Below are 25,391 nucleotides of genomic sequence, written 5' to 3'. Positions count from 1 at the left end.
ATTCCTCAGAGAGAACCTCTGAGCCCATGTAACTCTCCTCCCTCTTCTGTGTCTCCTCCCAGGACTATGGGTCCTGACCCCATTGCTTCTGTTCCCTTCTAGCCAACACTGTGTGGATCTATTCTACAGCTTTGGTTATAGAAGAATCTTTTTTGCCAGTCTCCAGCTTGTTTTCAGTGAGGACTGCTCCACCTGTAGATGTGTGTTTGATGTATCTTAGTGGGAGATGAGCTCAGGGTCCTTCTCTGCCATTTTCATCTCCTTCCAGGCACTTGTGCTTTAGTTATTATTTTCAAGTCCTAAAAAATCAGGTTATTTTTATATTGCCCTTGACAGTCTTATTCTTCTTTTAGTGTGGATTTACTGATAATCTATTTTTAATTTGAGGATAGTTGCTTTACCATCTTGTGTTGCCTGATAATATTTTGACACAGGGAAAGCAAGAACCACCTCCAGAGGTTTTAACCGCTTTCTGCCAATGCCTCTTGCTTTCTATTTCCTCTCTGGGCAGAGACCCTGCAGAGTTGATTCTGTTTTTCCCTGTTCCTGAAATGCATAGAAATGTGACATGAAAAGGTCACTGTGAACAAAATGCAGCCTTTTGTTTTCCAGTCTCTGCTTTTCTTTTGGCCACTCTGGCTGGCTGTGTGGACAGTGGGTGCCACCCACAATTCTGGTCCCCCAAATCCTTGGGCCCCCCTCCAGCCTTGCCTTCCATACCAAAACGTTTGGCTACTCCTGTTGAATGAATGTTGAATGGTTATGTAAATAACCATTACGTCAACTTTAAGGTTTTCAAAATCCATTTAAGAAGAAATTTCTTTTCCAATCAGAGATGGATTGAAATGGATAAGAAGACCATTCTAGAGAGAAGACAGGCCAGACAGTGGAAACATTCTGTGGTGAGACGCCCGCCACTTGTGACAACGTGTGCCTCCGCCTCACTTCTTGCCTCCCTTTGCTCCTGCTGCCCCCTTGTCCTTGGCATCTGGCTTTGCCTTGGCGTCCTTTGGTTTTCCTGCCTCCTTTTTTTTCTCTGCATCCGCTGGTTTTTCTTCAGCCACTGGCTTTTCAGGCTCCTTTGGTGCTGGAGGAACCAGCACATTCCTTTTGATCTTCTTGCCTTTGAAGTGTTTCTTTTGAAGACAAACGTCGACTAAAGCAAAAAGGGCGGCCACACATAAAAAGACCTGGGAAACAAAAGAATCCTCGTTACTTGGGGGCTTTTCCTTCCAAATGTCAGAGTTCCTTCCTGGCTTCCATGATCAGTCGCTGAGGCTTAACCCCTCCCCTCAACCCCTCAAGCTGCCAGATCCCAGACAGTTTGCCCCTCCATCCGCCACTCGCTGGCTTCAGCTTCCTCAGCTGAGCCCCATCCCTTCTGTCGGTCACCTCAGCGCATTTTCTTTTTCTTTGCAGACCCGGCCTGGGTGGGGCCCTTTGCTCTGGGGTCTGCAGGCTGCTTTGAAGAGGAAACCATTAGCTAGGTGGGCTCCCTGGACATCATCTTTATTTAAATGGCTTTTCCACGAGAAACACCAACTTTACTTTCAAACTTTGCTTGGATGGCAAAATTTTGTGAAAACAGGGTCTTTTCCTTCGGGGAAAATAACTGTTCTCCTGAAGTGCTGATTTCTGAGCAAATAAACAGCCCAACGTGCAAGACTCACCACAGCGGCAAGGTAGTTCGTTGGCACTGTTTGCCGACTTCTGATAGCAAAGACCGCGCCCCCCACGAGGAAACCACAGCAAAACAGGTCGTTGAGAAGATCCTGAAAGCATGGGAGAGATAAGTCAGCTCTCAACAGGGCTGAGGCCCCTTCAACACCTGCTGGTCTAGCTTCTGCCAAGGGGAATGGTTTTTAAAATGGCCGCGCTTCTGCCAAAGGGAATGGTTTCCAAACTTCTGCCACATCTAAAATGTGTGTGTGTGTTAGTCGCCCAGTGGTATCCGACTCTGAGACCCCATGGACTGTAGGCCACCAGGCTCCTCTGTCCATGGGATTTCCCAGGCAAGAGTACCACAGTGGATTGCCATGCCCTTCTCCAGGGGATCTTCCTGACCCAGGGATCGAACCCACATCATCCCCTGCATTGTAGATGGTCTCTTGCATTGCAGGCAGAGTCTTTACCACCTGAGCCACCAGGGTCAGATGATATAGGAAGATATATAGGAAGATGAATAAATGGTGGGTTAGGGGGACATATCTGTAGTTCAACAGCTGGACTCTGAGTTGCTGGACTCTGAGTTGAGACACAAAGTCCAGGATGCTTAACTGCCATTATGAGCTGCCTTGGCTACTATCCTGTGAAATCACACATTTGGTGGCTATGTTTTTAGCTATGCTTTTCCCCACTTCCAATGCTCACTTAAATAAATTTGCAACACACAACGTCTTTCTACTCTCGGGGCCAGTGCCTCTTTCTGAATAAAGGGTGGGCTGGGTTGCTCACAGGAGGTTCTGGTGGACTCTGGTCCTGCAGCTGGAAGCCTGCCCTTGACGTCTTCACCCTCTGCCCACTCGTCCCCTGAGTCTTTGTAAGGCCAGATCACTTCCTCATCTTCCACCTCCTTCCCATCCCTTGTGGCTGCAGTCCTGCTCTTGCTCCATATCTGTTTCCATGACCCTATCCTGACAAAGTCCAGATGTTCCCAGATTGAGCAAAAGGGCTGCCTCCTATGCTGTCTTCCCCTTAAGTACCACCCACTGTAGCTCCCTGGCACAGCCAGACTTAACTCAGAGTTGGCCAAACCAGGGCCACAGCAAATTGGCTTTCTCCCCCATCACTCCTGAGGCCCAGAGCTTGTGCGTCCTTTTAACCCTGTGGGCAGTGGCTGACCCTGCAGAGTTGGGCAGTGCCATCTTTCCCCTTGATTTCTCTGATGCCATTTTCTGTAGGTTGCCCTTCCCTGGCCACCTTGTTTCAGGCCTTTTCTTTTCCTCTTCAATGATCTGGATTTTAATACATTTCAAACATACAGAAAATTATAGAACAGACCAACTCTGCTCCCACCTCCACCGGCCATGAACCACTGAGATTAAACAGATGTTAATGTCTTGCAGTATTTGCCTCATGGCCCTCAAAACAAAAAGAAAAAAAACAAACCCTAAACAAAAAAGCTTTGTGGGATGAGCCAGTCTCACCATTCCATACCTGTCCCTGCGTTTTGCATGACTTCCAAGTCTACGGGTAGTCTTCCCAGATGTATAGCAGTATTTTCCTCTCTATTCAGCTCAGTTCAGTTCAGTGGCTCAGTCGTATAGCGACCCCATGGACTGCAGCACACCAGGCCTCCTGTCCATCACCAACTCATGGAGCTTACCCAGACTCATATCCATTGAGTCGGTGATGCCATCCAACCATCTCATCCTCTGTTGCCCCCTTCTTCTGCCCCCAATCCCTCCCAGCATCAGGGTATTTTCAAATGAGTCAGCTCTTTGCATCAGGTGGCCAAAGTTTTGGAGTTTCAGCTTCAACATCAGTCCTTCCAATGAACATTCAGGACTGATCTCCTTTACGATGGACTGGTTGGATCTCCTTGCAGTCCAAGGGACTCTTAAGAGTCTTCTCCAACACCACAGTTCAAAAGCATCAACTCTTCAGCACTCAGCTTTCTTTATAGTCCAACTCTCACATCCATACATGACTACTGGAAAAACCATAGTCTTGACTAGACGGACCTTTGTTGACAAAGTAATGTCTCTGCTTTTTAAAATGCTGTCTAGGTTGGTCATAACTTCCCTTCCAAGGAGTAAGCGTCTTTTAATTTCTTGGCTGCAATCACCATCTGCAGTGATTTTGGAGCCCAGAAAAATAAAGTCAGCCACTGTTTCCTCTGTTTCCCTATCTAGTTGCCATGAAGTAATGGGACCGATGCCATGATCTTAGTTTTCTGAATGTTGAGCTTTAAGCCAACTTTTTCACTCTCCTCTTTGACTTTCATCAAGAGGCTCTTTGCTGCTGCTGCTAAGTCGCTTCAGTCGTGTCCGACTCTGCGCGACCCCATAGATGGCAGCCCACCAGGCTCCCCGTCCCTGGGATTCTCCAGGCAAGAATACTGGAGTGGGTTGCCATTTCCTTCTCCAATGCATGCAAGTGAAAAGTGAAAGTGAAGTCGCTCAGTCGTGTCTGACTCTTAGCGACCCCATGGACTGCAGCCCACCAGGCTCCTCCATCCATGGGATTTTCCAGGCAAGAGTACTGGAGTGGGGTGCTATTGCCTTCTCCGAAGAGGCTCTTTAGTCCTTCACTTTCTGCCATAAGGGTGGTGTCATCTGCATATCTGAGGTTATTGATATTTCTCCCGGCAATCTTGATTCCAGCTTGTGCTTCATCCAGCCCAGTGTTTCTCATGATGTACTCTGCATATAAGCTAAATAAGCAGGGTGACAATATATAGCCTTGACGTATTCATTTTCCTATTTGGAACCAGTCTGTTGTTCCATGTCCAGTTCTAACTGTTGCTTCCTGACCTGCATACAGATTTCTCAGGAAGCAGGTCAAGTGTTCTCGTATTCTCATCTCTTGAAGAATTTTCCACAGTTTGTTGTGATCCACACAGTCAAAGGCTTTGGCATAGTCAATAAAACAGAAATAGATGTTTTTTTGGAACTCTCTTGCTTTTTAGATGATCCAGCAGATGTTGGCAATTTGATCTCAGGTTCCCCTGCCTTTTCTAAATCCAGCTTGAACATCTGGAAGTTCACAGTTCATGTATTGGTGAAACCTGGCTTGGAGAATTTTGAGCATTACTTTACTAGCGTGTGAGATGAGTACAATTGTGCAGTAGTTTGAGCATTCTTTGGCATTGCCTTTCTTTGGGATTGGAATGAAAACTGACCTTTTCTAGTCCTGTGGCCACTGCTGAGTTTTCCAAATTTTGGCATATTGAGTGCAGCACTTTCACAGCATCATCTTTTAGGATTTGAAATAGCTCAACTGGAACTCCATCACCTCCACTAGCTTTGTTCATAGTGATGCTTCCTAAGGCCCACTTGACTTCATATTCCCGGATGTCTGGCTCTAGGTGAGGGATCACACCATCATGATTATCTGGGTTGTGAAGATCTTTTTTGTACAGTTCTTCTGTGTATTCTCGCCACCTCTTTTTAATATCTTCTGCTTCTGTTAGATCCATACCATTTCTGTCCTTTATTGAGCCCATTTTGCATGAAATGTCCCCTTGGTATCTCTAATTTTCTTGAAGAGATCTCTAGTCTTTCCCATTCTATTGTTTTCCTCTATTTCTTTGCACTGATCACTGAGGAAGCCTTTCTTATCTCTCCTTGCTATTCTTTGGAACTCTGCATTCAAATGGGTATATCTTTCCTTTTCTCCTTTGCTTTTCATTTCTCTTCTTTTCATAGCTATTTGTAAGGCCTCCTCAGACACCCATTTTGCTTTTTTGCATTTCTTTTTCTTGGGGAGGGTCTTGATTCCTTGTCTCCTGTGCAATGTCACCAACCTCTGTCCAGAGTTCATCACTCTGTCTATCAGATCTAGTCCCTTAAATCTATTTCCCACTTCCACTGTATAATCATAAGGGATTTGAATAGGTCATACCTGAATGGTCTAGTGGTTTTCCCTACTTTTTTCAGTGTAAGTCTGAATTTGGCAATAAGGAGTTCATGATCTGAGCCACAGTCAGCTCCTAGTCTTGTTTTTGCTGATTATATAGAGCTTCTCTGTCTTTGGCTGCAAAAAATATAATCAATCTGATTTCATTGTTGACCATCTGGTGCAGTCCATGTGTAGTCTTATCTTGTGTTGTTGGAAGAGGGTGTTTGCTATGACCAGTGCGTTCTCTTGGCAAAACTCTTATTACTTTTGCCCTGCTCATTCTCTACTCCAAGGCTAAATATGCCTATTACTCCAGGTGTTTCTTGACTTCCTACTTTTGCATTCCAGTCCCCTATAATGAAAAGGATATCTTTTTTGAGTGTTAGTTCTAAAAGGTGTTGTAGTCTTCATATAACCATTCAACTTCAGCTTCTTCAGCATTACTGGTCGGGCATAGACTTGGATTACCATGATATTATATATTCATAAAAAATATATAGTATTTCGTGTTTCAAATTTCAATAAAAGATGTATCTTATAGCATGTCCTTTTTAAACTTAATTTTTGAGATTTACCCATCTTGAGAAATAGATGAGATTGACATGAATGAGGCTGAATTCATTAATTTTAGCTGATGTATGAATAAACCAAACTAGAGACATTAGGGTACTTCTGCCTTTTGCTGCTGCTGCTAAGTCGCTTCAGTCGTGTCCGACTCTGTGCGACCCCATAGACGGCAGCCCACCAGGCTCCCCCATCCCTGGGATTCTCCAGGCAAGAACACTGGAGTGGGTTGCCATTTCCTTCTCCAGTGCATGAAAGTGAAAAGTGAAAGTGAAGACACTCAGTCGTATCCGACTCCCAGCGACCCCATGGACTGCAGCCTACCAGGCTCCTCCGTCCATGGGATTTTCCAGGCAAGAGTACTGGAGTGGGGTGCCATTGCCTTCATATGCCTGCAGTGAACACTTTTGTCTGTGCCTCTGATGAACATTTTTTCCTTGTTGAGGTGCTGTCAAGCTTTTCTCTAAAAGTCCTGTGTCAGTGTTCACTTATGCCCACAAACATATAGGGGTTCCTGTTTCCCATGTCCTTGCCAAGGCCTAGGATTACCAGCCTTATTTTTCTTTGCCCATCTGATGAGTTGAAATGGTACCTTGTTGTTTTACCTTTCAGATCACTGGTTACTAATGAAGCGTTTTTAAAAACTTGTTTTAGACATTGGAGTTTCCTGTCTATTCATATCCCTTGCCCCATTTTTCTATGGGCTTATTTTTAAAATTTTATGATGTCTTCTTTTGTAAAAGTTTTAATTTTAATGATATACATGTTTTTTCTCTTTTTCTTATGGTCCCAAGTGCGTGTGTGTTCAGTCGTGTTGTGTCCAACTCTTTGTGATCCCGTGGACTGCAGCCTGCCAGGCTCCTCTGTCCATGGGATTTCCCAGGCAAGAATGAACATTTATTAAATACTCCATTCAGCTGTGTTATGCCACCTGTGTCATATGCAAAGTTGCCATATGTATATAGGTCTATTTCTGGGTTCTCTCTCTTTCTTTTTTTAATATGTGTATTAGTCTGCTCATGTTGCCATATAACAAAATGCCACAGACTGGGTGGCTTAAGCATCAGACATTTATTTTCCTACAGTTCCAGAGGCTAGAAGTCTATGATCAAAGTGCTAGCAAAGTCAGTTTCTGGTGAGTACTCTTCCTGGTTTGCAGATGGCTGCCTTTTCACCATTTTCTCAGGTGGCCTTTCTGTGGTGGGCAAGGTAGGGGTGGAGAGGAAGTGGGGAGAGGGCAGGGGAGAGGAAGGGAAAGAGAACAAGGTCTTGGTTATCTTTTCTTATAGGGACACTAATCCCATCAGATCAGGACTCCATGCTTAGGATCTCATTTAACCTATTTTTTAAAAATAGTTTTATACTTTGCCAACAAAGGTACGTCTAGTCAAGGCTATGGTTTTTCCAGTGGTCATGTATGGATGTGAGAGTTGGACTGTGAAGAAGGCTGAGTGCCGAAGAATTGATGCTTTTGAACTGTGGTGTTGGGGAAGACTCTTGAGAGTCCCTTGGACTGCAAGGAGGTCCAACCAGTCCATCCTAAAGGAGATCAGTCTTGGGTGTTCATTGGAAGGACTGATGCTAAAGCTGAAACTCCAGTACTCTGGCCACCTCATGCGAAGAGTTGACTCATTGGAAAAGACCCTGATGCTGGGAGGGATTGGGGGTAGGAGGAGAAGGGGATGACAGAGGATGAGATGGCTGGATGGCATCACCGACTTGATGGATGTGAGTTTGAGTGAACTCTGGGAGTTGGTGATGGACAGGGAGGCCTGGTGTGCTGCAATTCATGGGGTTGCAAAGAGTCGGACACAACTGAGCGACTGAACTGACTGACATTTATTTTTGGCTCTGCTGAGTCTTCATTGCTGCATGGGCTTTTCTCTAGTTGCAGTGAGTGGGGGCTACTCTCCCTAGTTGTGGTGCGTGGGCTTTCATTGTGATGGCTTCTCTTGTTGTGGAGCTCCAGGGCACGTGGGCTTCAGTAGTTGCAGCACATGGACTCAGTAACTGTGGCTCGTGGGCTCTAGATCAGTAGTTGTGCACAGGTTTATTTGCTCTGCAGCATATGGGATCTTCCCAGACCAGGGATCAAACCTGGGTCTCCTGTATTGGCAGGCAGATTCTTTACCACTGAGCCACCAGGGAAGCCCCTCATTTAATCTTAATTACCACTCTGAAGGCCCCATCTGCAAGTATAGGCACATTGGGGATTAGGATTTTAGCATTAGAATTTTGGGGGTACACATACATTCAATCCATTACAATTTGGTTAGTCTTTTGGTCAACCCCTGAGCTAGTACCAAAGCTTTACTCCAATATCTTCTTGGGTGGGTCCATCCTTGTAATTCTCTTTATTCTTCCATAAGAATTTTAGAATCATCTTGCAAAGTTCTACAAACAACCTCTGTTAGGTTGAAATTTCATTTAATGTGGACACAGCTTTGGGATGAAATTGACATCTTTATGATAGTAACTGTTCACATCTGTGACTGTGGTATATTTCTTCTCTTTTTTTTTTTTAATTTTATTTTTTTAAATTTTATTTTATTTTTAAACTTTACAAAATTGTATTAGTTTTGCCAAATATCAAAATGAATCTGCCACAGGTATACATATGTTCCCCATCCTGAACCCTCCTCCCTCCTCCCTCCCCATACCATCCCTCTGGGTTGTCCCAGTGCACTAGCCCCAAGCATCCAGTATCATGCATTGAACCTGGACTGGCAACTCGTTTCATACATGATATTTTACATGTTTCAATGCCATTCTCCCAAATCTTCCCACCCTCTCCCTCTCCAACAGAGTCCATAAGACTGTTCTATACATCAGTGTCTCTTTTGCTGTCTTGTACACAGGGTTATTGTTACCATCTTTCTAAATTCCATATATATGCATTAGTATACTGTATTGGTGTTTTTCTTTCTGGCTTACTTCACTCTGTATAATAGGCTCCAGTTTCATCCACCTCATTAGAACTGATTCAAATGTATTCTTTTTAATGGCTGAGTAATACTCCATTGTGTATATGTACCAAAGCTTTCTTATCCATTCATCTGCTGATGGACATCTAGGTTGCTTCCATGTCCTGGCTATTATAAACAGTGCTGCGATGAACATTGGGGTACACGTGTCTCTTTCCCTTCTGGTTTCCTCAGTGTGTATGCCCAGCAGTGGGATTGCTGGATCATAAGGCAGTTCTATTTCCAGTTTTTTAAGGAATCTCCACACTGTTCTCCATAATGGCTGTACTAGTTTGCATTCCCACCAACAGTGTAAGAGGGTTCCCTTTTCTCCACACCCTCTCCAGCATTTATTACTTGTAGACTTTTGGATTGCAGCCATTCTGACTGGTGTGAAATGGTACCTCATAGTGGTTTTGATTTGCATTTCTCTGATAATGAGTGATGTTGAGCATCTTTTCATGTGTTTGTTAGCCATCTGTATGTCTTCTTTGGAGAAATGTCTATTTAGTTCTTTGGCCTATTTTTTGATTGGGTCATTTATTTTTCTGGAGTTGAGCTGTAGGAGTTGCTTGTATATTTTTGAGATTAGTTGTTTGTCAGTTGCTTCATTTGCTATTATTCTCTCCCATTCTGAAGGCTGTCTTTTCACCTTGCTAATAGTTTCCTTTGATGTGCAGAAGCTTTTAAGTTTAATTAGGTCCCATTTGTTTATTTTTGCTTTTATTTCCAATATTCTGGGAGGTGGGTCATAGAGGATCCTGCTGTGATGTATGTCAGAGAGTGTTTTGCCTATGTTCTCCTCTAGGAGTTTTATAGTTTCTGGTCTTACGTTGAGATCTTTAATCCATTTTGAGTTTATTTTTGTGTATGGTGTTAGAAAGTGTTCTAGTTTCATTCTTTTACAAGTGGTTGACCAGATTTCCCAGCACCACTTGTTAAAGAGATTGTCTTTAATCCATTGTATATTCTTGCCTCCTTTGTCAAAGATAAGGTGTCCATATGTGCGTGGATTTATCTCTGGGCTTTCTATTTTGTTCCATTGATCTATATTTCTGTCTTTGTGCCAGTACCTTACTGTCTTGATAACTGTGGCTTTGTAGTAGAGCCTGAAGTCTGGTAGGTTGATTCCTCCAGTTCCATTCTTCTTTCTCAAGATCGCTTTGGCTATTCGAGGTTTTTTGTATTTCCATACAAATTGTGAAATTATTTGTTCTAGCTCTGTGAAGAATACTGTTGGTAGCTTGATAGGGATTGCATTGAATCTATAAATTGCTTTGGGTAGTATATTTCTTCTCTTACTTAGATTTTTTTTGTTATGTCCAGTAACAAAATGTTATCTCCACATGAAGTTTTACAGTCTTTGAACGGGTTTATTATTCTCAGACACCCATAGTTTCTGTTACTGCTTTAAATGCTTTCTTTGAAAAACCACATTTTCTCATTATTTGTTGCTGGTATTCAGGAACACTATTTGTTTCTGATCACCTTGTGGAACTCAATCAGTTCTAGTAGTTTGAGTCTCTTGGATTTTCAGTGTCTTCTTTAAGTCGCTTCAGTCGTGTCCGACTCTGTGCGACCCCATAGACCGCAGCCCACCAGGCTCCCCCGTCTCTGGGATTCTCCAGGCAAGAACACTGGAGTGGGTTGCCATTTCCTTCTCCAATGCATGAAAGTGAAAAGTGAAAGTCGCTTGGTCGTGTCCAATTCTTAGCGACCCCATGGACTGCAGCCTTCCAGGCTCCTCCATCCATGGGATTTTCCAAGCAAGAGTACTGGAATGGGGTGCCATTGCCTTCTCCTGGATTTTCAGTGTAGAGAATCATATTATCAGTGAGTAATACTAGTTTTTTCTCCTTCCCAATCCATATACCATTTGTTCTTCTTGTCATATTGTACTAAGATCTTCAGCACAATGTTGAATAGAAGTGGGGATAGTAGGCATCTCTAAGGAAATGCTTCTAAGGTTTTACCATGAAATACAACGTTCATTTTAGGCTTGGGTAGGTATTTATTATTAAGTTAAGGAAGTTCCCCTTTTTCCTGGTTTGCTAAGTGGCTTTCAAAAAGTAGTGTTGAATATTACTAAATAATTTTTCTGCAGCTTATGAGATGATTAAATGGTTTTCTCCTTTAAATCAAAGATGGTGAATTATGTTAACAGAACTTTGAGATGAAACCACCTTTATATTCCTGGCAGATGCCCTGCTTGGTCATGATGTCATGGTGCACTACTTGCTTATGTATTGCTTGATTTAGTTTGCTAGTGTTTTATTGAGAATTTTTATTGCTATACTCAAATAATATATGCCTATAGTTTACTTTCTTTATCATGTCTGGTTTTAAGATCAAAGCCTTACCAGATGGTACAATGTATTATAAACCTCCCCCCTGCCATTTTTTAAAGAGAAAAAAGGGACAGACCAGTGGAACTGAATATGAAGTCTAGAAATCAACTGCATATGGGATTAAAAAAATTTATTTTTGGCTGCATGTGGCATACAGGATCTTAGTTCTCTGACAAGATCAAAACCATGCCCCCTGCAGTGGAAGCATGGATTCTTAACCACTGGACCACCAAAGAAGTCCCTCATATGGGATTTTAGCATTTAACAAAAATGCCATTTCAAATCAGCAGGGGGGCAAGTTGTACTGTTCAATAAATGAATAAACTGAGTGACAGAGTGAAATAGTTGGCGAGCCATCAGGATACCAAGCTGGAGCCATGGTTCACACCATCTGCCAAACGATTCCACATAAATCAAAAGATTTAAGTGTAAGAAATGAAATAAGTGCCAGATGAAAACAGGGGTGAATTGCTTTATGACCTATTTTTCTATTTCTTTTTGAGTCAATTTTTGTACACTGTGGTGACCCAAGGACCAAAGAGCATCTGCTTGGTTTTATCTAAAATCAAGGAGGGTCTTGGAACACAGGAACGGAAAAACCAGACCCTTATCGTCCTTCCCTCCCCCATGTTGTAGCTATTAACGGATTTCAGGTCCTCCTGAGCAGTATAACCTGTCTCCCCTCCTACCCCACACATGGAGAAGGTATTTGCCTTACTCTTACTCCACCGGTATACGTGCCTCATCCATTCAGCAAATGACCAGCAAGACCCCATCCCACTCCTTGTACCCTGGGTATAAAAGTGGACTAAGGATTCCTGTTCAATGTCAGTTCTCCCTTGAGCTGGTCCACTGTTCTAACAGCATCTCCCACTCTAATAAATTTTTTTAATCTTTTATTTTATTTATTTTTTAAATATAAATTTATTTACTTTAATTGGAGGCTAATTACTTTACAATATTGTATTGGTTTTGCCATACATCAACATGAATCCCCCACAGGTGTACACGTGATCTCCATCCTGAACCCCCCTCCCACCTCCCTCCCCATTCCCTCTCACTCTGTCTCATGTCTGGAAATTCTTTTCCAACCCGCACCTGGACCACGACATACATCATATATTTTTCTGAGAAATTAACTCTATATTCCAATTTATTGGCATAAAGGTTCATATTTTCCCGATGATCTTTAAAATCTCTTCTTTATACTAATATTTTTCTTTGTCCTCTTTTTTTCTTGAGGTTTATGGTTTATCTTCTTTATTAGTCTTTTCAAAGAAATAGATTTTGGTTTTATTAGTCCTCACTAATAATAGGACCTTTGCTTCCTATTTCATTAATTTTAGCTCTTTGACACTGCCTTCATAATTCTTTTTTGGTTTGTCTTGTCACCTTCTTGATATAGATATGTGAATTGTTAATTTTCATTGTTCTTTTCTCAGTATATAGACTTGAATTTGGATTGCTTAACTGCATTCTACAGATAGTATTTGCGAATACTACATGTAACTAAATCCCTATGTGTTTGGGGAAAACCATTAAATTTCCCCCAACTACATAAAGATTTAAATTTTACTGATTTATTTCTAATTATATTGCATTGAAGTTAGAGAATGTGGTCTATATCATATCAGTTCCTTGTTATTTGTTTATTTTTGCATTGTGGTGTCATTGAGGATAACTTTTGTGATTGTTCCAAGTACGCTGCTTGAAAAGAATGTATAGCCTGTTACTCTGGGGTGTAGGGTTCTATATGTCCTATTGATATATATAGCAGTGGATCAAGCTATCAATTACTGAAGGAGACATGTTAAAATTTCCCACTATGGTTATAATTAAGTTCATTTTTGTCTTTTATATTTAGGGAGCTATATTGTTAGGTATATGGGCTTTCCCAGTGGCTCAGAGCTAAAGACAGAAGACAACGTCTCAACGCAGAAGACAATGCTAAAGACGGTGTGGGTTTGATCCCTGGGTTGGAAAGATCCCTTGCACGAGGAAATGGCAACCTCCTCCAGTATTCTTGCCAGAAAAATCCCATGGACAGAGGAGTCTGGTGGGCTTACAGTCCATAGGATCACAGAGTCAGATATGACTGAGTGAGCACACAGGCATTGTTAGGTACATACAAGTTCAGAATTGCTATATGTAGTGATCCTCTTGACATACTTACTTTTTAAAACATAAAATTTGTTTACTACAATGGTAAAGTTACGTTAGCTTTTTTTTAGTTAGTATTTTCCTCTAATTTTTTTCTATCTCTTACAATTTTCTCCACATGCCTTGTACATTGTTGGATTTAAAAAATCTATTCTTAGAGTCCTTTCTCTTTTAAATGAATAATATAGTCCATTTATATTTGCCATCATTTATGATATATTTGGATGCACATCCACCATTATATTTTTTTCTATTTAACATATAATACACATTCCAAATTCACTGCAGATGGTGACTGCAGCCATGAAATTAAAAGACGCTTACTCCTTGGAAGGAAAGTTATGACCAACCTAGATAGCATATTCAAAAGCAGAGACATTACTTTGCCAACAAAGGTCCGTCTAGCAAAGGCTATGGTTTTTCCAGTGGTCATGTATGGATGTGAGAGCTGGACTGTGAAGAAAGCTGAGCGCCAAAAAATTGATGCTTTTGAACTGTGGTGTTGGAGAAGACTCTTAAGAGTCCCTTGGACTGCAAGGAGATCCAACCAGTCCATTCTAAAGAGATCAGCCCTGGGATTTCTTTGGAAGGAATGATGCTAAAGCTGAAACTCCAGTACTTTGGCCACCTCATGCAAAGTGCTGACTCATTGGAAAAGACCCTGATGCTGGGAGGGATTGGGGGCAGGAGGAGAAGGGGATGACAGAGGATGAAATGGCTGGATGGCATCACCGACTTAATGGACATGAGTTTGAGTGAACTCTGGGAGTTGGTGATGGACAGGGAGGCCTGGCGTGCTGTGGTTCGTGAGGTTGCAAAGAGTCGGACACGACTGAGCAACTGAACTGAACTGAACACATTCCTTTTTATTTTCCCCTTTTTACCTTCTATTGAGTCATGTCCCTCAATTCTCTTTTTACCCTTTCTTTTCAATATATCCTGGGATTCTGCAGCTTCCCTGGTGGCTCAAATGGTAAAGAATCTGACCTGCAATGTAGGAGACCCAGGTTCTCTCCCTGAGTCAGGGAAAATCCCCTGGAGAAGGGAATGGCTATCCACTCCAGTATTCTTGCCTGGGAATCCCATAGACAGAGGAACCTGGAAGGCTACAGTCCATGGGGTTGCAAAGAGTCGGACACTACTGAAGCGACTTAACACACACATACACACATATCCTGGAATTCTATTCTTTAGCAAAATAATATTATGTTTTAATATGTTAATGGAGAAGGCAATGGCACCCCACTCCAGTAGTCTTGCCTGGAAAATCCCATGGATGGAGGAGCCTGGTAGGCTGCAGTCCATGGGGTCGCTAGGAGTCAGACACTACTGAGCGACTTCACTTCACTTTCCACTTTCATGCACTGGAGAAGGAAATGGCAATCCACTCCAGTGTTCTTGCCTGGAGAATCCCAGGGACGGGGAGCCTGGTGGGCTGCCGTTTATGGGGTCGCACAGAGTCGGACACAACTGAAGTGACTTAGCATAGCAATATGTTAATGTTAATATTATTACCAAGTCTACCGCTACTCCCAATAAAGGACTTTCATTTATCATCTGCCACCACTATAGACTTACATGTTATTGTGTTGCTGCTACTTTAGTTCTACCTTGGTTTAGTGTTCTCTCCAATAAAGCTATTAATAAGTCCTTAAAAACCAAGCAACCTTGGTCAAAATGTTTAAAGTCAATCCACAAGCTTACTAGGTTCTTTGTTTACTGTTCCTTTTTTACATTGCAAACATTTCTTTTGGGTGTAATTTCATTCTTCCTGAAGTCTTTTACTAGATCCTTCAGTGAGGGTCAATGAAAGGGAAACATTTTTTCCTCATTCTAATTGTGTCTTTTACTCTTTCCACCTCAGTCTCTTAAAGAAATTATTCCATTGTTTTTTGGCCACTTTTGTTGCTGTTGAAAAATATGAAGTTAGTCTAATAGTTTGAGCTGTGTTTTTTAAGGTAAATTGTCTTTTCTGTTGGTTTGATTTGTTTTATCCTTTGCCTCTGATGATCAGCTGTGCCTCTATGACATGTCTAGGTATGGCTTTATTTTTATTTATTCTTCTTGGTCCCTCTTTGAGAATTCATGTCTCTCATTAAATCTAATATTAATATGCCACTCAGTTTTTTTTGGTTACTCTTTTCATAGAGTATCTTTTTCCATTTTCACTTTCAACCTATTTGTATATTTGGATTTAAAGGAATTCTCTTGTGATCCTCATGTAGTAGAATTACATTTTTTTTAATATAATCTATTCTGATAATCTTTACTTTTCAACTGAAGAGTTTAATCTATGAACACGTAAAGTAATTCAGTTCAGTTCAGTCGCTCAGTCGTGTCTGACTCTTTGCAACCCCATGAATCGCAGCACGCCAGGCCCCCCTGTCCATCACCAACTCCCGGAGTTCACCCAGACTCACGTCCATCGAGTCAGTGATGCCATCCAGCCATGTCATCCTTTGTTGTCCCCTTCTCCTCCTGCCCCCAATCCTTCCCAGCATCAGGGTCTTTTCCAATGAGTCAACTCTTCGCATGAGGTGGCCAAAGTATTAGAGTTTCAGCCTCAGCATCAGTCCTTCCAATGAACACCCAGGACTGGTCTCCTTTAGGATGGACTGGTTGGATCTCCTTGGAGTCCAAGGGACTCTCAAGAGTTACTGATGACTTATTTCTGTAATTTTGCTATTTAGTCTCTATATTTCATATTTCTTTGTTCCTCAATGTCTCCATTATTGCTTTCTTTTGTATTTAATTTTTTGAAATGTGCCAATTTTATTCTCTTATTTCCTTTCTGTCTATATATTTTAGTTAATTCCTTAGTGGTCACCTTGGGATTATTATTGGTATCTTAAATTTATAACAATCTCATTTGCATTGATACCAGCTGAGCTTCAGTAGTACACAGAAACTCATTATTATTGTCACAAATTGTATATTTATATATTGTGGTCCATTAACATAGATTTAAATGGTTTTATGCATCTGTCTTTCAAATCATATCAGAAAAGAAAGAAGAGTTACAAACCCAAAATACAAGAATACTGGCTTTTATATTTACCTATGTAGTTACCTTTACTGGTGTTATTTTATGGCTTCAAATTATTGTCTGGTGTCCTTTCATTTTGGCCTGAAGCATTTCTTGTAGAGCAGGTATATCAGCAACAAATTCCATCAATTTTTGTTTACATGGGAATATCATCATTTCTCCTTCATTTTTATTTATTTATTTTTAAAGGTTCTCCTTCATTTCTAAATGGTAATTTTTGAAGGGCAACTTCAAATTTGAAGGTTATTGTATTCATTTCTTGAGGTTGCAAAAACAGAGTACTACTGCCTGCATGGGTTAGAACATAAATTTAATGTTTCAACTGTGGAAGCCAGAAATCTGAAATAGAGAGGTATGCAGGGCCCTGCTTCCTCTAAAGATGCTCGAGTAATTATCTGTTTTGGGCTTCTCCTCCAGCTTCTTGTAGCTTGAGGCATTCCTTGTCTTGTCTTGTCTTCCTATCTTCTTCCTGTGTCTCTTCACATTGTCTTCTTTCTGTTTATATCTGTATCTGTGTCCAAGTTCCTCCCTTTTACAAAGACACTAGTCATATTGGATTAGGTCCACTCTGATAACCTCATCTTTATTTGACCATCAGCAAGGACCTTATTTCCAAATAAGGTCATGTTCACAGGAACTGGGAGTTAAGACATCACCATATTTGGGGGGTACATAATTCAACCCATAACAGACAGCAAATTTAAAAGATGGAATTTTTGGTGGATAGTTTTTTTTTTTTCTTCCCCCCTTTAAGGACTGTAAGTACATCATTCCACTCCCTCAGGTCTCCATGGTGTCTGATGAGAAATTAGTTGTTAATCTTATTAAGGGTCCCTTGTACAAGATGAGTTACTTCTCTCATAACTTTCAAGACTTTCTCCTGTCTTCATCTTTAGACAGTTTGATTATAATGTGTCTCAGAGTGGATCACTTTGAGTTTATTCTACTTGGTTCCTTTTGGATGCATAGATTCCTATCTTTTACCAAATTTGGAAAGATTTTTGGCATTATTTCTTTGAATATTCTTTCTGTCCCTTTCTCTCATTTTTCCCCTTTTGGGACTCTGCCTATGTTAGTATGCTTGATGGTGTCCCATGGGTCTGTTAGACTCTGTTCATTTTCTCTTCATTCTTTTTTCTGTTTCTCAAACTGAATGGTCTCAACTGACCTGTCTTCAGGTTCATTGATTCATTCTTCTGCCTGTTCAAATCTGCTGTTTAAAAAGCTCTAGTGAATTTTTCACTTCAGTTATATTAGTTTTCAGCTCCAGAATTTCTATCTGGTTTCTTTTTAAACTTCTCTTTACTGACATTATATATTTGGTTCATGATTGTTCTCTTGGTTTCCTTTAGTTCCTTGAGCATTTTAAAGACAATTCATTTAAAGTCTTTGTCTAGTAAGACTAATATCTAGGTTTCTTCAACAGCAGTCTCTATTAATATATGTATATTTTTTCTGTGAATGGGCCAAACTTTTTTTGCATGCCTTATAATTCTTTGAAAACTGTGCATTTTGAATATAATAATATAATTACTCTGGAAACCATATTGCCTCTAGAGTTTGTTGCTGCTGTTTGTTGTGAGTTAAAAGTCATTTGTATGTTTAATGTTTTTTCCTAAACTATGTTTTAAAAGATTGTATTCTTTCTCTTGTGTGGCCACCGATGTCTTTGTCTTTCATCAGCTTAATAATCAGGAGATTATTTGATGGATATTTCCTTAAGTATTGGAAACAAACAAGTCTTTGCAAATTGGCTTTATATTAGGGCACTCCTTCAGTACCTTTCCAAGCTGTTTAGATCTCTTAGTTTTTACTTGCTGCTTGTGTAGAGCCTAAAGGTCAGGCAAAGACGAAAGCTTAGTTCTTTTTTTTTTTTTTCTGGGCATGTGCTGTCCTAGATTACCTGGTAGAGGTGGAGGCTTTTCAAAGCTCTTATTTCTCCCATGCATCTCCTTCCCAAACTTCTGATCTGTCTACTTCTTGGAAAACCTTGCCCCAGGTTTCTATTAGTACATATGCCTTTAAATTCTATTAACAAATGTTATCTAGGAGGCTGCTTCAGCCTTGAGAAAACTCTGAGGCAGGTTACACAAAGGCAAATCCCTGGCCAGTCCTTCAGGGAGCCACCAGATAGGTCAAGCACACAACTTAATTCTTTGGGAACAAGATTTGTATTGTTCCTTCTGCCACCAGCAAGGAATATGGTCAGGAATGTGGGCTATCTTCATGTCCACTGACAAGCTGGGGATTGAGGGATGGCAGGCAGGTTAAGTTATAAGGCTACAAAATTCTCTTACCCAAATTCAATAACTTCTTTCTCCATTAAGCATTTTGTTTTAAATTAGATTTCAGAGCTCTGAAAAGTTGATTCTGACAGTTTTTGAAAGCCTAATCGTTGCTCTAGTGGAAGGACAGAGATTTGGAATTCCCTACTCTGTCCTTTTTTTTTTTTTTTTTTGGCTGCACAGCATGTGGGATCTCAGGGATTGAACCTGCATCCCCTGCATTGGAAGTGCAAAGTCAATCACTGGACTGCCAGGGAAAATCCTACTCTGCCATTTTTAGTGATGTCACTCATTAAATCTGGAGGGGTCTCAGTTACTATCACTTTGAATATTCTCTATTCTCTCGTGTGTCTTCTTCTGGAATTCCTATTAGGTTTATGATGGACTTTCTCATTCCATATTCTATGTTTCAACTTCCCTCTTCATATTTTCCTCTCTTTATCCATCAGTAATATATTCTGGGTAATTTTCCCACATTCTTAGGCTCATTGCTTCCCCAGCTTTTGTCTAATATATTTTTTAACCAATTTATTGACATTTTTATTTCTATAACCATATGTTCAGGTTCTAGACATTATATCTTGTAATTTTTAAAAAATCTGTCTATTCTGACCTCTTAATATCTTATTTTTTTCTTCAGGCTTTTATTTATGTATTTATAATTTACTGCTGCTAAGTCACTTCAGTCGTGTCCGACTCTGTGCGACCCCATAGACGGCAGCCCACCAGGCCCTGCCGTCCCTGGGATTCTCCAGGCAAGAACACTGGAGTGGGTTGCCATTTCCTTCTCCAATGCATGAAAGTGAAAAGTGAAAGTGAAGTCACTCAGTCGTGTCTGACTCTTAGTGACCCCATGGACTGCAGCCTACCAGGCTCCTCCGTCCATGAGATTTTCCAGGCAAGAGTACTGGAGTGGGGTGCCATTGCCTTCTATTTATAATTTAAATGTATTATAAATTATTTTCAGACAGTTCTTTTACTATCTCATATTCTAAGGGTTCTAATCCTCCCATTTGTTATTTTTGCTGGTTCTTGATTCTTAGTCATGAGTTTTGTAGTTTTGAACTGTGAATTCATTTTTGATTCCCCCCCCCCCCCCCCCACACACACACCCTTTTCATTATAGGGGACTGGAATGCAAAAGTAGGAAATCAAGAAACACCTGGAGTAATAGGCAAATTTGGCCTTGGAGTACAGAATGAAGCAGGGCAAAGGTAATAGAGTTTTGCCAAGAGAACGCACTGGTCATAGCAAACACCTTCTTCCAACAACACAAGATAAGACCCTACACATAGACATCACCAGATGGCCAACACTGAAATCAGACTGATTATATTCTTTGCAGCCAAAGATGGAGAAGCTCTATACAGTCAGCAAAACAAGGCTGGGAGCTGACTGTGGCTCAGATCATGAACTCCTTATTGCCAAATTCAGACTTACATTGAAAAAAGTAGGGAAAACCACTAGACCATTCAGGTATGACCTAAATCAAATCCCTTATGATTATACAGTAGAAGTGAGAAATAGATTTAAAGGACTAGACCTGATAGACAGAGTGCCTGATGAACTATGGACGGAGGTTCATGACATTGTACAGGAGACAGGGATCAAGACCATCCCCAAGAAAAAGAAATGCAAAAAAGCAAAATGGCTGTCTGAGGAGGCCTTACAAATAGCTGTGAAAAGAAGAGAAGCAAAAAACAAAGGAGAAAAGGAAAGATATACCTATTTGAATGCAGAGTTCCAAAGAATAGCAAGGAGAGATAAGAGAGGCTTCCTCAGTGATCAGTGCAAAGAAATAGAGGAAAATAATAGAATGGGAAAGACTAGAGATCTCTTCAAGAAAATTAGAGATACATGAAAAGGGAACATTTCATGCAAAATGGGCTCAATAAAGGACAGAAATGGTATGGACCTAACAGAAGATATTAAGAAGAGATGGCAAGAATACACAGAAGAACTGTACAAAAAAGATCTTCACCACCCAGATAATCACGATGGTGTGATCCCTCACCTAGAGCCAGACATCCGGGAATATGAAGTCAAGTGGGCCTTAGGAAGCATCACTACGAACAAAGCTAGTGGAGGTGATGTAATTCCAGTTGAGCTATTTCAAATCCTGAAAGATGATGCTGTGAAAGTGCTTCACTCAATATGCCAGCAAATTTGGAAAACTCAGCAGCAGCCACAGGACTGGAAAAGGTCAGTTTTCATTCCAATCCCAAAGAAAGGCAATGCCAAAGAATGCTCAAACTACCGCACAATTGTACTCATCTCACACGCTAGTAAAGTAATGCTCAAAATTCTCCAAGCCAGGTTTCACCAATACATGAACTGTGAACTTCCAGATGTTCAAGCTGGATTTAGAAAAGGCAGAGGAACCAGAGATCAAATTGCCAACACCTGCTGGATCATCTAAAAAGCAAGAGAGTTCCAGAAAAACATCTATTTCTGTTTTATTGACTATGCCAAAGCCTTTGACTGTGTGGATCACAACAAACTGTGGAAAATTCTGAAAGGGATGGGAATACCAGACCACCTGACCTGACTCTTGAGAAACCTGTATGCAGGTCAGGAAGCAACAGTTAGAACTGGACATGGAATAACAGACTGGTTCCAAATAGGAAAAGGAGTACGTCAAAGCTGTATATTGTCACCCTGCTTACTTAGCTTATATGCAGAGTACATCATGAGAAACACTGGGCTGGATGAAGCACAAGCTGGACTCAAGATTGCTGGGAGAAATATCAAGCTCAGATATGCAGATGACACCACCCTTATGGCAGAAAGTGAAGAAGAACTAAAGAGCCTCTTGATGAGAGTGAAAGAGGACAGAGAAAAAGTTGGCTTAAAGCTCAACATTCAGAAAACTAAGATCATGGCATCTGGTCCCATCACTTCATGGCAACTAGATGGAGAAACAGAGGAAACAGTGGCTGACTTTATTTTCTTGGGCTCCAAAATCACTGCAGATGGTGATTGCAGCCAAGAAATTAAAGGACGCTTACTCCTTGGAAGGAAAGTTATGACCAACCTAGAGAACATTTTAAAAAGCAGAGACATTACTTTGCCAACAAAGGTCCGTCTAGTCAAGGCTATGGTTTTTCCAGTGGTCATGTATGGATGTGAGAGTTGGACTATAAAGAAAGCTGAGCACTGAAGAATTGATGCTTTTGAACTGTGGTGTTGGAGAAGACTCTTGAGAGTCCCTTGGACTGCAGGGAGATCCAACCAGTTCATCCTAAAGGAGATCAGTCCTGAATGTCCATTGGAAGGACTGATGTTGAAACTGAAACTCCAATACTTTGGCCACCTGATGCAAAGAGCTGACTCATTTGAAAAGTCCCTGATGCTGGGAAAGATTGAAGGTGGGAGGAGAAGGGGATGACAGAGGATGAGATGGTTGGATGGCTTCACTGACTCAATGGACATGAGTTTAGGTAAGCTCCAGGAGTTGGTGATGGACAGGGAGTCCTGGCGTGTTGCAGTCCATGGAGTTACAAAGAGTCGGACATGACTGGATGACTGAACTGAATACTCCTGTAACCTGTCTTGTGAGATCTGTTTATGCTTTGATTATGATTTTGCACTTGTTTGTCAGGAATCCCATGGATTTCTTCAGAATACTATCAAATTGGGATTGATTTTTATGCCAGTTCCCAGGCACTGTGTTTTCTAAACTTCATGAAGGTTTCCAGGCTGAAGGCAGGAAAAACTTAAACCAAATGTATACAAATGGCTTCCCAGGTGGTGCTAGTGGTAAAGAACTCACCTGCCAATGCCGGAGACGAGGGTTCAATCCCTGGATCAGGAAGATCCCCTGGAGGGGGACATGGCAACTCACTCCAGTATTCTTGCCTGGAGAATCGCATAAACAAAGGAGCCTGGCAGGCTACAGTCCATAGGGTCACACAGAATCAGACATGACTGAAGTGCCTTAGCAGGTACACACACATACAAAGCGTAGGCTCAAGGTTCATATTTCTCAAGGTCTTTTTTGGTTTCTCCTCACTGAAAACTTAGGTAGAGATGAGTATGCTTTCTTGTTCCTCTGTGTAAGGAAAAGGTGTCTCCTCTGTCTTTTCCCTCAGGGTACAATCTTTGCAGGATACTGGCCTTATGTGGGATTCTTGGTTCTAAATCTCCACTTTGCCTAGGACCAAGGCTGCATCTCTTAACTTGAGAATATGTGAGAATCCATGTTCAGAGTTCCTGGGCTAACACTTCATGGGCCATCTCCACCCACGCTGAAGCAGCTGATTAGATCCCTGCTCCTGTTTCCCATTTCTGGCATCTGTGTGTTTCCCCCCCTTTTTTCTTTTGCCAACTCAGCCATTCAGTTAAATCAATAGTGTTTACATTTCCCCCCTAATAGTTTTATGTAAGTACAGCAGGAGGATTTTCAGGGTTCAGTGATTTTTCATCTTGTGGGAACTACCAGTATCTTCTCAAGGACTTTGGCTGGAAATGTGTCCTCTGCTTATCCCTTTCCCAAGAGCCTTATATGGCCCTCTTTTCCTTTCTCCAGACCTGTGGGTCCCTGGACTCTAAAAACTTTTAACAAGTAGGCAGGACAGATTGCAGTTAGGGACTCGGACTCCACTGATAAAGCTGGGTTTGAATCCTTTTTCTGCCACTTACTACCTGAATTACCTGGGGGCAAGTTGCTTGGCCATTCTGAACCCATTTCGTGTATAAAGTGAGTGAAAACAGTGAGCACAGGACTCTAGAGACATGCTGTGATCGAGCAATGAACAAGGGACCTTGGGTTAGTTGGAAGTTAGGTAGGTAAGTTTTGCAATTACCCAATGGGCAAGGGTTCAACTCCGTGAGTCTTCGCATCAGGCACGTTATTTTTCCTCTCTAGGAACAACCTAATACAAGATTATTACTGTCTTCATGTTACAGATGAAGAAACAGAGTCTGGGAGTGGTAACTTGCCCAGCTCAGTCCCATTCCAGTGAATGATTGCTTTGGGCTGAACATATTTCTGGGCTTAACATCCCTTTACAAGGATAGTCACTGGAGACCTGGTGGTACTTTAGAAGTGATTTTTCTTTTTAATTCTCATTTTATATGATTGATTTCTTTCTTGGATTTCAGGCAACAGGGTACCTTTGAAGTGATCTTTTCAGTCAAGTGTGCTGACATAGGGGTTGGCAGGAACCACTGGTTGCTACACCCCCCTTGCTGCCAAGGAGAGCAAAGCTTCAGGAAAGCAGACTTCTTTCTTTGACCACCAGGTAGGGAAGGGGCCCTCCCCTCTTAAGCTAAGCTTTTTGGAAGCCTTTTCTACCTAACTTCAGCTGCCCCTGCTCTGGCCCTACCTGAAGGTGCTAAGCCCATGCCTGGAACACAATAAGAGAGATGAGGTGTATCTCTTTGTTCAGTCACTTTTCAAGTGCCAAGATACATGCATGGATGTCACACCAGGCTCAGCCACTCCCCACCACCCCTCACTTACAGAAATGGGCCACAGGATGAAGGGCAAGTATCTCTGGATGGCGAAGGTGTAGATAATGAAGAAGAAGATGAAGATGGATATCTCCATGGTGATGATGAGTGTCAGGATGGGGTGTACAGTGCTCCCGGTGAACATTACCAGCGAACCTATTAGGCAGGCCTGCCGGGAGACATGCCCTTTGAGCCATGGCAAAGGGCTCAGGCCACAGGAGCCCCAGGGAGCCAACTCCTTCTCCTTCCTCCCATCTTTGGACATCCCGCTCCCACCCAGGGATACAGGCCCAACTTACCAAGCTAATGAGCTTGACCTCAGCGTGCCCCACACTCCAGAACTCTTTATTGCTGTCCTTAAATTCCCACTTGTAACGGCGACACCCCTTCCTCGTTCCCACTTCATCCTTGGGCTGCTCTGACTTTTTCTTGGGCTCCTCTGGGTCTTTCTTGCCCGCCTGCGGCGGTGGCGCTCCAGCTGCCGGTTCCCCGGGTTTGCCCTTGTTATCAGCCATCTGACCGTGAAGTTCTCAGGTTCTCACGGCCTGCCCAGTTTCTCCTGCCGTCCCTAGCCAGGCCCGGCCTTTGCGCGAGCCAGATACCCACCGACCTACTTAGAGGCCGCGCTCAGCCAACTGCCAGGAAGGAGGAGCGAAAAGCCAACGCCTGGCACCCTCCTGGCGCGCGCCTGGTCTCCCCACGCGAGTTCCCTCCACCCGCCCCTGGCCCCCGGGCCCCGGCCCCCGCCTTCCGGTGGGCGCGACCCGCCAGGAGCACCGCGCGCATCTCTGAGCACGGCTGGCATCTCCATCTCCCGGCCGCCCACCCCTTGCGCGGAAGCCGCCACCCCAACTCCGGCTCAGGTGGTGGTGGTGGTTCAGCTGCCGCGCTGAACTCCCTTCTCAACTTCGACCTCGCGAGGCCTCTGGAGGCGGCCCAGGGTTGTGAGTTTACGCCGGCAAACATAACGCGACTTTTACGCAAGGCGGCATGAACTAGCAGAAATATT

General features: G+C 42.3%; 1 protein-coding gene across 1 annotated transcript; it reads right to left on the bottom strand.

Annotated features, from left to right (window-relative positions):
• Nucleotides 1-941: 941 nt before the first annotated feature.
• CMTM2 (CKLF like MARVEL transmembrane domain containing 2) lies at nt 942-24,897 on the bottom strand. The gene is made up of 4 exons (XM_055553119.1): nt 24,682-24,897; nt 24,393-24,551; nt 1,671-1,772; nt 942-1,190 (listed from the first exon to the last, which is right to left on the bottom strand). The coding sequence occupies exons 1-4, from the start codon at nt 24,895-24,897 to the stop codon at nt 942-944; spliced, it is 726 nt and encodes a 241-aa protein (XP_055409094.1).
• Nucleotides 24,898-25,391: the final 494 nt, after the last annotated feature.

The sequence above is a fragment of the Bubalus kerabau genome, chromosome 17 (genome assembly GCF_029407905.1).
Source record: "Bubalus kerabau isolate K-KA32 ecotype Philippines breed swamp buffalo chromosome 17, PCC_UOA_SB_1v2, whole genome shotgun sequence".
Lineage (NCBI taxonomy): Eukaryota > Metazoa > Chordata > Mammalia > Artiodactyla > Bovidae > Bubalus > Bubalus kerabau.
The sequence above is the reverse complement of the archived record's forward strand: the minus strand, read 5'-3'. Positions and strand labels throughout refer to the sequence as shown.

What these genes read in the sequence shown, in the direction of transcription:
- CMTM2 (XM_055553119.1), bottom strand. Translation starts at nt 24,897, where the DNA reads ATGGCTGATAACAAGGGCAAACCCGGGGAACCGGCAGCTGGAGCGCCA. An exon ending in AGGTCAAGCTCATTAGCTTG is followed by an intron (nt 24,552 to 24,681) that starts GTAAGTTGGGCC and finishes GTCTCCCGGCAG; the next exon opens with GCCTGCCTAATAGGTTCGCT. An exon ending in CGAACTACCTTGCCGCTGTG is followed by an intron (nt 1,191 to 1,670) that starts GTGAGTCTTGCA and finishes TTTGTTTCCCAG; the next exon opens with GTCTTTTTATGTGTGGCCGC.